Source organism: Schistocerca piceifrons, chromosome 5, assembly GCF_021461385.2.
Source record: "Schistocerca piceifrons isolate TAMUIC-IGC-003096 chromosome 5, iqSchPice1.1, whole genome shotgun sequence".
In the NCBI taxonomy this organism is placed as follows: Eukaryota; Metazoa; Arthropoda; class Insecta; order Orthoptera; family Acrididae; genus Schistocerca; species Schistocerca piceifrons.
Genome location: NC_060142.1, coordinates 289338714 through 289352702, shown reverse-complemented (window position 1 = coordinate 289352702; position 13989 = coordinate 289338714). Strand labels below are relative to the sequence as shown.

The 13989-nt window shown below is 39.4% G+C and overlaps 1 protein-coding gene across 5 annotated transcripts in view; it reads left to right on the top strand.

Annotated features, from left to right (window-relative positions):
* Positions 1-13989, top strand: part of LOC124798249 (ataxin-10) — a 98316-nt gene that overhangs the window by 61582 nt on the left and 22745 nt on the right. For all 5 annotated transcript variants that reach the window (XR_007016928.1, XM_047261567.1, XM_047261570.1 and 2 more), the window contains one exon: positions 2705-3063. Coding sequence is in view for 4 of the 5 variants with exons in the window: in XM_047261567.1 (XP_047117523.1) it covers positions 2705-3063 (359 nt within the window). In the remaining variant the exon portion in view is untranslated. The remainder of the gene's footprint in view (positions 1-2704; positions 3064-13989) is intronic.

Here is a 13989-nt window from a genome sequence, read left to right as displayed (position 1 = left end):
AACCCTGCAATGGCCTGTCTCCCACTGGGTATCTCCAGCTCCCTTTTCGTTGATGATTTTGCCATCTATTGCAGTTTTCCATGGACTTGTCTCATTGAGCGGCACTTTCAGCAGTGTCTTGATCATCTTTACTCAAGGAGCATCAACAATAGCTTTCGTTTTTCAACTGACAAAGCTGTTTGTATGAATTTCTGGTGGCTCAATTGGTTTCATCCACTGTCGTTACATCTGGGCTTGTTGCTCTTCCATTCATTGAAACTACAAAATTTCTGGAGCTCATGCTTGATAGGAAACTTTCGTGGTCCACCCACATGTCTTACCTAGCAGCCCGCTGCATGGGTCACTCAGTGTCCTGTGTGTCCTCAGTGGTACTTCTTGGGGTGTAGATCTAACCATCCTGCTCCATTTGTACCGGTCCCTTGTCCATTCGAAACTAGACTAGGGGTATTTCGTTTATGCATCTGCACATCCGACCATCTTATGCCGTCTCAATACTATCCACTATTGTCGCATCCACTTAGTCACTGGCATCTTTTACACTAGCCCGGTTGAGTGTCTGCATCCAGAAGCTGCCGAACTACTGCTGCCCTACCACTGTGACTTTCTCCTCAGCAGATATGCATGCCGTTTGTCTGCCATGCGTGAACACCCATCCTATGCCTCCTTCTTCGATGAATCCTTTGATCACTATTACTTCCTAGAGTTCACTTTTGGCTCTTGCTCCACCAGCTCAACTTCATACTCCCTGCAACTTTCCTGCTGGATGTGAACCCTTCCCCACCTTGGCTTCATGCAGCGGCCCGTGTTCATCTTGGACTTCATTTGATTCCTAAGGCCACTACTCCAGTCTCTCTCTACCGCCTTCATTTCATGACCTTCGCATGGAATTCGCAATAACACCTTTGTTTACACTGATGACACACTTACTGACTGTGGTGTCAGGTGTGCCTTTGTCATTGGCGCTAACATTTTTCGGTATCTGCTCCTGGAACACTGCACAGTATTTACAGTAGAGCTCTCTGCCTTGTATCAGGCCATGCAGTACATCCGGTCACATGGGCTTTTCAGTTGTGTCATCTGCTCAGACCCTCTCAGTGCCCTTCGAAGCTTCTGTGTGCTGCACACTGTCCATCCCTTAGTGCAACGGGTCCAGGAAAGCTGTCACTTGCTCACTCTTAATGGAGTCATTGTGATGTTTATATGGATTCCTGGTCAAGTCTGACAGGAAACGAGGCTGCTGACACTACTGTCAAGGCTGCAGTCCTCTTATCTCAGCCCGCTATTTCTTACACTCCCTCCCATGATATCTTTGTTGCCGTATGTTTGCAGGTGATGTCACTTTGGCATCACTCACTGGCCCACCCTTCATGGGAACAAGCTCCAGGTCATTAGCCTTTCCCAGCAGCTTGGATGACTTCCTTTTGTCCCTCTTGCCATGAAGACGTCATTTTAATTAGGTTGCTTATTGGGCACTGTCCTTTTAGCCATTGCCATTTGTTAAATGGTGCTCTTCCACCACTTTGTGCACATTGTGCCCAACTTTTAACTGTCCGCCATTTCCTGACAGAATGCCCCTTTTTTTTTAAACTGCTTACATTCCCGTTTATGTTAGCCATCTGAGTTATCATCCATTTTAGTGAATGACGCGTGGGCTGTCGACCATGCTTTACTTTTTATCCATGAAGGCCTTTTAATTTTTTGTTCTGGACCTTAGTTTCTCTATGGCTTATTTTATAGACCTTTCCCCATGTCCCTGTTTTTAGGTATCTTCCCTTCTGTCAATTTGGATTGATGTGTAGTCATTTTTAACTCCTCTCATTGTCTTTGTGTTTTTTTGTTTTGACATGGGCGTGTATGGTACTAATTGTTTTTGTGCCCTAAAGCAAAAAAAAAAGCCTCGACTATTTGTAACAGTTAATAAGCAACTAATAAAATCTAACACTAAATTCAAATTCTTGGGTCTGTAGTTACAACATGATACAAAATGGAATAAACCTATTGATCAGGTAAACACTAAAAAAGTAGTAGTAGTTGTTATATCTTGAGTGTGCTGCAGGCAGGCATGTACTAGTCTGAAAACACTCAAAAGTGCATGCTATGCATACGTACATGCTTACCTACGATATGGTGGGATATTCTTGGATAATTCTTCAGCTGGCCTTGGCGTTTCCAAAATCAGGAAGAGAGCTATGAGGATTGCTAATGGATGCAAAACTAGAGACTCTTGCAAACCTAATTTCAGAAAACGGCAGATGCTCACACTACCTTGCTTATGTATTCTTGAGACAGTAAAATTCTTGAAAAACCACACATTGCGAACCAAATGCATACTAGTATTGTCCATGGGTCTTCAGCTGTTCAGTGAGCTCCTCCCAAGTATAAAGTCTATTGAAGACAATTTGGCACATAAATTCGTTAATCTGTGTAGTCGTATTTACTGTATCACTGTTTGTACTCTGTAACAGAAAACTCAACTTGTAAATGTCCTGATTATGAGTTAAGCGCAACATAAGAGCAATTCAATGAAGCAAAACTTATAAACATGTTGTATGTATTGTAACCATAATTTACCCAATGTAAGTATTAACATATCATAGCATGCTGTATAATATGTAGACGAAATAAATGAATTTGAGGATGTGGAAATGAGAGCACAAATCAGTGCTACCAGGTATTGAGCTCAGCTGAAGTTTCTCTTTTGCAGGTCATTCATTGCCGATATGCTAGTCCGAAGAGAAGGCTATTTGCAATCAGTGTACAAGGAACTTCAGTATAAGCCAAGACTATTTGTTCTTGATGCAGTTTTTGAAGCTGTTGGATGTAAACCTGGAGAAATTGATGAACCTGGAAAGTTGCCAACTATACAACCGGATACTATTTTGTTTCTTGCTGAAGAATTTAAAAGACGTTCATTTTTCATCCTTAAAACTGTTGATAAATATGTTGATGAAATTGAACCATTGGAAGTAGCTAAACTACTTGAAGTCATTGCATCAGCATCTGGTAAAAGTCCATACTTGGAGGAACTGCAGAAAGATAAATCACTCCTTATTGATTGCACATGTATGTATTGCATTTCATTAAATGTGGTAAGAATCTCATTAACAACAGTTTGTGAATGTTACTCATTTTAGAGTGAAAAAATTACTTGCCAATAAGCTAATGTGTGGAAAGAGAGATATTTTCTCTCTTCTTTTCAAGATTGGAGTCTACATTCTGAAGAGAATTTTCAGTTTTAATTACAAGATTTTTGCAGCTCCACATGTTTTGGCAGCTCTATGTTGTTCTAATGAATCTGCGGTCATAGTTTGGCAACTGAAGTTTGAGTTTTGGGGGTGGGGTGGGGTGGGGTGGGGGGTGGGGGGGGAGGGGGTACATAGTGGTGCCTTTTGGAGCTTATTATGTTCCATTGTGGTTAGACATTCTTTTTCTCAATTTTTTGTTTTTGTTCTGTGAACAGAAGGTTAATAGTTTATTTAGCTTTCCAATTTTGTTTCAAGTGAGTATGCAGATAACTACAGCTGCTTCTCTCTGAGGCATGAAATGACACAGCAATTCACTAAACTAGGTTATAGTAGTAAGAAACTGGGCTCAAAATAAACAGTTCTTATTGACAACTATAAGTGCATCGTGCTCCTTGAGAACAGTAATAAAAAAAGTCATACCATATGCTTCTATGCTTTTGCTCCAGTCTCTGAGCAGCAAAGTTGTAACCATAACAGAGAGAGTTCTAAATTTTCCACCAAATGAATTCTGCTTACTGTAAATGAATGCAGACTTGAAGTTTTTTCTCAGAATTGGCACACATTTTCTAAAAGTTTTTACATTTTTTGCATTAAGGTCTGGTTCTTTTATAAATATTTGAAGACCTTTCTTATGTTCAAAGACATATAATACAGTATCGAACTCTAATTTTTTGTACCTACTTTGTCTATTCTCTCATGTCTTTATAGTCACTGCTGGAGAGGTGTACACAAATTGCAAAAATTTTAGTCCATAGTTAAGGGTATGACACTATTTGGTCTGTTCCTGCTCAGTGTTGTATTGGCAAGAAATAGAATGTGATAGAAGTCCTGAATGTTGTAATGGTTCCAAATTGTAGATAAGAGGAGTGTTTGCAAAAGTACTAAACATATGGGTATTTGTATCACATGACCATCTCTAATGACCTCTTTATCTATGGGATGTTAAACCACAATCTTCCTTATCGTAGGAGGCTGGATACTGAATGAACCTTTTTGTCTGAAGAATCATATTAACTGCATAAGTCTTAAAGATTTCAATTGCCACTATGTTGCCACTGTTACAGTGTTAAAAATCATTACAGAATTACCAGGAGCTAATGGTAAATTAATTCTTTACTAACTACTGGTTTTGATCAGCTGATTATCTTCATTTATCGTAACCTTATTTGCAACAGTCTACATATAAGTATACTTCTCTGTGGTGTCAACTAAAATAAAAGCTATCATGCTTCGCTGCTGTCGATAGTAAAATACATTAAACAGTCATCATTAAAATGTACTGGCATAGTTAATCAGTATTCATACACTGTCATAGTCGGGTTCTATCATTTAATGTAGAGTGAACTCACGTACTGACCCTTATTTGATGTTGCAGTAATAATGTTTGCCATTTAGACTGTTGTAAATACTTTTATGATACCTAAAGGTGATCAGACAATCAGGAATGGTAGTTAATGAAGAATTACGTTATCAACAACTCTTCATGTCTGAAATATGATTTTTTCCAAATACTTGTTAGCTGTGGGGCACCACTTACACAAAATGTGTTCCCATTTTTTTATTAACTGAATATTTATGACTTTAAGCATGCAAATTTTAATGTCTGTGTCTTTCATGAAAGTGTGTGTTACTCAGACGTGCAAAGCTTCTCTTGCCATTGAGGCATTGATTTTAGTTTCTTTGAACTGAGCCCTGTGCCATTTCATGAAGATGTGGTTTGACACATCATATTGTATTTATGAGCGCTTTGTCATGTCACACTCATTGAAGGTGCATGTTGTCTGTCTTCTGTCCTACATAGCACATTCATAGTATACAGCAGACTATTATTTCCAGGATTGTATGATTGTCCTTAATTTTGTTGAGTGATAGAAACAAGGCATTTTTCAATGTCTAATGAAAGGTATGGCTGCTCTATTGGCTGCTGCCTTTCACAATGCAAGGATTTCATGTCTGTTGTGTGCTGACAAATGCAGTTGTTATTTTCTGTAGTGAGTAGTTCATTTCCAAACACAGTTTTCAGATGTTTCATTTCAGATTTCAAATCTTTGTCATCAGCTGACAGAGACTTATTGAAATGGGGTGATTGAAAGTGAGCACACAGATCTGCTTGTATTATGTTTTGATTGATGGAGCATCTAAAGTAGACATCCAATTATTGACCATTAACTTTTCTAAGAAGGCACATTTCCACTCTTCTGCATTTGCATTATGCATTAAATGAGGATGTGTGTGCCATTCATGTAACCGAATCCAGTGTATATGTGCTGTGAGGTCAAATGAGAAAGGAGTCACTGATGTGCCATTGATGTGTGGTATAGAAAATAATTTGCACTCTTCCTGCAGGCATTTCCAGAAACACAGGGCTCAGAAATCTCTCTCTCTCTCTCTCTCTCTCTCTCTCTCTCTCTCTCTCTCTGTGTGTGTGTGTGTGTGTGTGTGTGTGTGTGTGTGTGTGTGTGTTTGTTTGTTTGCAGGCACTCAGTGGCTAGGTTATAGCACCCAGTAAGGACAAATGTGACCACAATGACTAAAAAGGTCATTAAACAGGGAGGAGTAAGTCCTACAGAATTACTCACTCACTCCCAACCTCACTGTCACCTGCAACCTGCACAGTCACATTACCACATATCCCTTAAGTTAATGTAATACTGGAGAAGTGTGCTAAAACTGGTAACTAAAACACAAGTAATACTGGAGACGAGCTAACAGGAGTACATAGGGAAATCATTGTTAAGATACCAAAACCTTGTATCTCAAAAATACATATATTACTGGAAACTAAAAAAAACTTTGACGCATACAGTTCTTAGTTGATGCAACTCATGCTAGTGTAAAGAAATGTTGTGTAATAAACTCAAGTAACAATATCTGTTGCAAATATTATTTGGCAATTTTATGATGTGTATGACCTTATGTAACAAAATACAAGGTTTTACAACAAAACATTGTTAACACACAAGAAGTTAGTGTTTTGCATTCAGATAGCTTTTAATGTTACAGAACTGAGCATACAAACACATAAAACAAATTTAATTTCAGTTTAAAGCCTTTTCACACAAAAATGAAAACTATGGAAAAGTTCTTTGTGTTTTTCCGACAATTTGCTTGACATTATTGGTAAAGGAGGCCTTCATAGTAAGGATGATAATCTCTTGGAATAACTGATTTTAGACACATTAACTCGTGATACTTTGGTGCAGAAATTGCAACTGATCCAGTGCACAGGTTTTTTATATTCTTAATAACTGTATAAGGGTATCTTGGAACTAATTTTTAGTCCTCTTCAAAAATCAGTTTACATTCAATACCCAACTATGAATTTTACTCCACAGCTGGTATGTCTGAAACACATTATTGTCTGAGTGAAATGATGTATGGTACAGAACTTCAGAGAAGTCTAGAAGTATTTAAAAAAGTCATGAGATTTGTGCTTGGCTATATACTGGCCCTCTTTCCCACATCTTGCTTCCTTTTCACATCAACATAATTATCCAAGGAATAGAGCACTCTGTTTCTGTATTTGGTTGTGGAACGCACACTGTTGCATTTCATTTGGGTGTGCCCAATAAGTATGTATTTTTGAATGATGGTTGTACCAACTACTGTGCTGTAATGTTCTAACACACGTGACAGAAGTACATTTTGTTCTGAGCAAAACATCCATGACTATAAAATATTTTATTTTTCCTTATGTCCAGTCTTTTATTTCTGTGTCTAAAAATCTGTAATGAAGGTTGCAAACATATTAGCATCTAACTGTCCTCCTCCCTCATGTCAAACACGCCATACCCTGAGCTATCTGCTAAATTGTAAACTGACATGCTCATGTGGCAACTTTTGTTGAAAATAGAGACAACTGGTTGCGGGCACCAGCTGCACTGCTTGTACATCCATGATAAATACATAAGACTCTGCAGCTTAAGATGCCTTTTTATCAGTTGTCTACTCCTGTCTTGCACTCACTTTCTTCACCTGGTGAGCAGTGTACTGATTCTCCAAAATCTTATGTAACTTATAAGAAAAACTGATGTCACATTTATCTTTCTTTGTGCAGAATACAGTAATGTTTGGTTCTTTTATTTCTCTTACAAATGAATTTCATACAGCTTTGGTTCAGTACTATGGCTAATGCAATCGCCTTTGAATGCTCTTATCAGTTCAATAAATGATGAAAAATGTGGCTGCAAATAAAGTTTGGAAGTAGATGCTTAGCAATAACAGGATGGCAACTTGGGAATTTTACCTAAAATGTATGAATATTTTCTTTTAGTGCATAACTTCCTTCTTTCTGTTTTTCCTGTTTTGAAACAATTATCCTGTTTACTCTGTTTTACCCAACTGCTGACTGACCATTCACCAATTCCATAAGTTGAAAGGAACATTTCTTTACACACTGGTAACACAGCATCCTGCACTTTTGAGTCATAGTAAAGTCTACATTTTCTTCTTGATTCTCCGACTGTGGTCTTTTGCTTAACTTCTTTCCTGTGAACTAAGGTAGCAACACGCTTTCTGTTGTTCCCAGTTCAAATTGGACCAGAATGTATGTCAAGTATTTTATTACAGTTCTCCTCAGATATTGAAGAACACATTCTCTTGTTCTTTGATTTGCAACAGAATTTCAATGAGCACCTTGGATCGATTTTCCTAGGTTATGTTGTTATTTAATTTGTTGTGATCTTTTCTTACCAACAGTACTTTGCATATTCTATGCTTTTCATTTACCGCTTGCTCAATATACAGACTGAATAACATCGGGGACAGGCTACAGCCCTGTCTCACTCCCTTCCCAACCGCTGCTTTTTTTTCATGCCCCTCGACTCTTATAACTGCCATCTGGTTTCTGTACAAAGCTCGATATTACTGACTTCCTTAAATTGGAGTAACTAAATGTTGTATGTTAATTTGCTTGTGAGAATCATGTGGTGGATCACTTGGAATGTCTGAATAGAAATGTCAGATATGTCAGATGATTGTAGGGCCATCATCGGTATTCTACTTCCCCCAATTCATTATTATTTACTTACATTTCAGTTTCCCAAATATCAAGAGAAACCCCCAGAAAATTAGCTGTAAAATGTATATACTACATACTTTAAGGCCACTCTGTTTCATTATTCTTGTAGCTCGATATTACTGCCTTCACACTGAGAGAAGTATCTACAAAATGAAAGTTAAGCTCTGCTACAGTAACATAAAATAAAGTAGAGAAATATTAACACAGCTCAAGTGAAAGCTAACTTTATTGTTGTTGTTGAAGTTTGTTTTATAATGAGGCCTTACTGAAAATAGTGTGCTTCATTATTTACTGTTTTTGATATTCTATTTAATTTTCTACATACATCAACTATTCATCTGAACAACTAATAACTCATTGTGTATTAATCACTACGATATAACACTGTAAGAAACACAAAGAATGTTACATATATTGCCAACAAACTATGCTAATTGTTACATTTGACTTGCACCAAACACCCAAACAATCCCAGATGGGTTTTTAGGCCAGTAATGCTGTATGATCGTTTTTCATTGGCACAACAATGTGCTGTAAAATTCCAGTCAAACACATTTTTTGAGAACAAGGTTTTGTGCTGGCGATGGTGTTTTAAGCTATGGTTGTACAAGGTAGTTATAGAGGATGGACTTGTGCTACCTCTTTTACAACACTGTTACAACAAGAAGCAATTGTGTGACAGCCAATACCAAGTACTTTGTGTACTATGCTTTGCTTCATGTTATGCACTGCTCATTTTCCTTTTCTTATCTTGAAATGACTGAAAAGATTAATCGTGGTTTATCACAGAATTCGGGTACAACTTCCATGATCTTAAAAAAGATTGGCAATCACAATCACTACTTATCAGTCGAGCCTTACAGAAGCACAAATGAAGGATGTGGATGCCAGCCGTGTGAGATGGTTGCAGGGGCTGTGTCTGTAGACCATTCTCATCTCTCCAGCAGGCTAGGTTCTCATTTGTTTATGCTCACGAGAGACTGTGATGTTAAAATATCAGCACCACTGTAGTGGAGGTCTAGTTTCGATGACAACATTATTATTGTACCATGGTTATTTAGCATTATGCAGTATTTATGCCTGTGGAATAAGTTTTGGTTTCTAGGAAGTCCAGTGGAAAATTCAGTTAAGTTAGTGATGTCATAAATGAAAGGTCAAGTAGCTCATAGTTCTGAGAAGTTATTAGGCAGTTATTGAAGATGAAAAGTGATGTCCCCTTCATCATATTGATTTTTCTGAGGGGACTAATACTCACTGTGTTTGTGATATTTTTGATAAAGCCACATGTAAACTGCAACAGGAACAGGAAAGTGAAATAGTTACTAAAGTTCAGAGTCTCATGAAAGAGATTGATGGTGAGCTTCAGAAGGTAAGCATTTTTTGTCCTTACATTCAGTTTACCAAAGCTGCCTGAATGTATTGTGACAGGCTTTCTCCACCTTGAAGTTAGGTCCATGTACCCAAACCAATGTGCTGCTTTAACTGTCAGTGCTGTGGTCCTACCATCATGTGTTACAATGGTCAGGCGTCTTGGAAGATGGAGAGTCCACTGCCCACGAACCTGATACTTGATGTACTGTCCCCCCGCGCCCTCCCATGTCTATCAATTGCTCCCAAGTCTATCCAGTTGGAAGCAGTGAATGTCCTGTCTTTTCAGAAGAGAATAAAATGCAGTATATTGATGTGACATAACACATCTCATAACTCTGACTAGAAGAAGACATTAAAGCCTTGTAGCTGTTGTGTCCATCAGTGTAATGGAGCACTTGAACAGTCTAGAACATATCAAGCGCTATAGAAGGAATAAAACATAAATGTATTTATTTACAATGTATTTGCTGTAAGGCACACACAACTTTGTATCCTATGGTCTCTCTCTCCCTGTTCCACTACGATCGGTTTAGAATAGTCACTAGCAGCCAGAGGAGCAATGATGGCAATCTAGGTTCGTAAAGCCTTACAGGTGTTATGCGACATTTGCAAAATCACTCTTTACTGTCATTCATATGCTCGGTGTGATCAATAGAGTAATGTGAAAATAATCTGAAGGTAATCTGGGGTGGCCCTCTCTAGCAGCAGCTTGCAGTGGTCAATTTGTGTGTTCCTTCTGCGGAGATGAGAGCAGCACGTGACACTGGTCGGAGAAGACACTGTCGATAGTGCTTTTGTGCAGTCGTTTGCCTCCGTGACGAAACAAGCTGTATAGAAAACTGGTGTTGGCACTCAGATGTTGACAACTGAGCAGAGCACATCTACTTATAGCTGTCAGTGTAGCTGTAAACATGCACAGCAAGTTGAACAACACAGTGCTACTACATCTGAAATAATGGTGGCAGCAGAACCTCGTGCTGGAAAGAATAGTAGACACTTGTAACAGACTGAAGAAGAGAACCAAAACCACATTTCTGTTAAAATGGCCTTACCAATATCCCCAAAATCCAAGCTGGTCATGAAAACCAACAGGCCAAAACAATCAGGTCCAAAGACATCAGGCCATGTGAGCTTGGTTGTGCCCGATGGATCAGACAATAATGACTATATTATCAATTTTAGGGGTGTCAACATCTGCCTGATAGAACCAGAGTGTCAAGTAACTACCGCCCATCCCCCCTCCCCATCCTGCTCCACTATAATCTCACCACCACAGAGGAATGAATTTGGGGGGGGGGGGGAGGGGGGGGGGTGCGAGAGGAAGACAGAGGAGACCCTCACAGTTACGATGGCTTCCATACTTCCGTGTAACTTGAATGGGTTCAGAACACAAGAGGATGAATTATGTCTATTAACTCAAGGAAGACCAGTGTGTGCGTCTGTCTTCAAGAGACATATTGTACTGGAGCCCCTGAGCTACAAAGTTAAATTCTCCACAAAAAGGACAATCTTAGTGTTGAGCTAGAAGAGGAGTAGCTATTTCCACAAACGCCACTCCTCGCTTCTTTCCTTTACAACCAACCTGCAAGGAGTTGCTGTATCAGTGCATGTGCATCATAGGTTGACAGTATGTTCTCTCTACATGCATCCACATGAAGTGCTAAAGTGAAATCCTTACTCAGGCCACCCAACCCTTCTTCCTCTTTGAGGATTTTAATGCACACAATGTGCTTTGGTGCTCTCCAATTACCTGCCTATCTAGATTCATCTGCCAGACTGAGTGGTACCTGAAAGAAAGGTTCCACAGTGGGTGATCAGTAGGGGTGACTGAACACTTTACAGCCAGCTTGCTGTGTTTGAATGCCATGAGAGTGTCCAGGAATGAATCGGTCATATTACCAAATGATCCACCACGCTGCTTTTCTCTTCAATATTCACACCCTCTGAAAACGCAGCTAGTTCCTTGATGGAGTGAGGAATGCCGCTCTGCAATCTGGACTGTGGCTCTGTGTAGGTTCAAATGCCAGCAAACCAGAGAGAACTTTGCAGCCTTATATGTAGTGAGAGCAAAATGCCACAAAATTTTTAAAAACAGCAAAAAAATAGAGTGTGGTATCTGTTCCTGACCACCATAAACTGCACTCACTAAAAGCAGTCATATGGGAGACCATCAGGAGGATTTCTAGGACAAGATGGAGGTGCCTAATGGCTGCCATAATGGGAAAAGAGTCTCCAAACCAACCTGTGAGACACTGGCCAGACAATGGTGGCCTATTTTTCCCACAGTTACCACCACTGCCAGTCAGGGTTTAGGTTTCCAGTGCTATAGGGTGACTGCTGAGATGGAAGGTTGAGACTTCAGTTCCACCACTGATGAAGAATACAGCTGTCCCCTTCTCCATGTGGGACCTGGGTTTTGCATTATCTGCAGCTTGTGAACCATCACCTGGTCATGATAGGGTTCCTTTATAGTGTGTTATGGCACCTTGCTGGGTGGAGCATAGAAATCCTCTTTGCCCTTTTTATCCTCATTCAGGCATCAGGACACTCTCGTGACTCAGGGCAAGAGGTTATTTTAATTCCGCTTTTAAAACCTGGAAAGAAACACAGATACCCGAGTAATTATTGTAGTGGTGCATGGTAAAAATCTTGAAGTGGATGGTCAACCATGTTATCTGAATCTTAGGAGTCTGGCTAGAAGTGGCTATACAACAGGCTTTCCTGCACTGGCATCGCCTTATGAGTATATATTTTTTATTTCAGAAAGGCCTATGATACTACCTGGGGGGCTTATTATCCACAGGTAGCTCCAGGGATGGGTTTTACGAGGATGTTTTCCTGTATTTATACAGTCCTTCCTCTCATCTCGCTATTTTAGGTGCCAAGTTGCTGACATCCTCTCTGATTGCTTTGAGAAAGAGAAGAGTGTCCTTCAAGGTTCTTTTTTAAGTGTGACTGTGTTCATGTAGGTAGTAATAATATCACATTGGTTGTTAAACATCCTGTCCAGTGTTCTCTGTTCGTTGACAACTTCTGTGTCTTTGGTTCCTCCTCAAGCCCTGCAACAATAACTCATGTTGCAACTGACTATTTGTTGGTGGACGAAAGGGTGGTGAAAAGGAATTTTAATCTCTCCATTGAGATGTCTGTCTGTGTTCTTTTAAACTGTTCATGTTCTGTTTCAAACTGTTATTTGTAGGTGGGAACACTGTTCTTAATTTTAAAGACACATTGTGTTGTCTGGGACTCTAAACTTACATGGTGGCCACACATTGGGGCTCTGAAAGATGGTCCCTAAGAGCATTCAATATTTTAAAATTTCTTAGCCACAATTCATGGTAGCAGACTGCACTTGTCTGTTCAAGTTTTACTGGGCCTCCATGATTCTTGGCTTGATTATGGGAGCACATTGTATGGGTCTGCAAGACCCTCTTATTTAAAAATGTTTGACGTGGTGCACCGTGAAGGAAGGAATTCGGCTGGCCACTGGGGGGCTTTAGAACCAGCCATATACCATGACATTGGGCTGAGGCTAGTGAGCAACCACTTTACATCAGACGATGACATTTCATGGGGAGACAGACCTGTAAAACACTGTCCATGCCATACACACCTGCATATCAAAATGTTGCTTGGCCACCAATGAAAAATCTTTTTCTTCATTGACAACAAGCAACTAGGTCCTATGGGATTCATGGGAAGGATTGCCTTTTAGAGACGGGTGTGGAGTTTTATATGAGGGTTGGAGCAGATCTTCATGTTGGCTCTTAGAGAGGCCCAGAATTATTTTAGACTTGACACATTATAAGAAAGATTGAACTGAAAGTTTTATGTATCAGTCTCTGTTGTTTTTTAACACTTTAGATAGGAGTATCACAGTTTTAAAGTTGTGTACACTCGTGGCTCCAAACAAGAGTATTCCATTGGCTGTTCCATCTTGTTCCCCAACCATGTCTTCGGGATTCATCTATATTTTCCACAGAGTTCCATGCAATCCTGAAGGCACTGGAGCAGATGAGGCATCTTAAAGGCAAACCATTTCTCTTCTACTTGTGTTCGCTGTTTTATTCAGTGGTTTGGTATTTAACTAATTTGTAAGTGAAAATGATAATCGTATTTTATTACATTGAGTAATTACTAAATAATTTTCCTCCCGGCTAAAGATTTGGTCAAGTTGCTAAAGAACTTCAAGTTAACGTCGTGTTAAAGTGTTGTCTGTAAGTTGGGCAAGTGTCACTAAATCACAGTTCATACAACAGATTCTATACAACTATTGATTATGATGGAAGCAGTTATCTTCAGCAAAATGATCATTAAAACCACCGAATATCAGCCGCACACAACACTGACGTA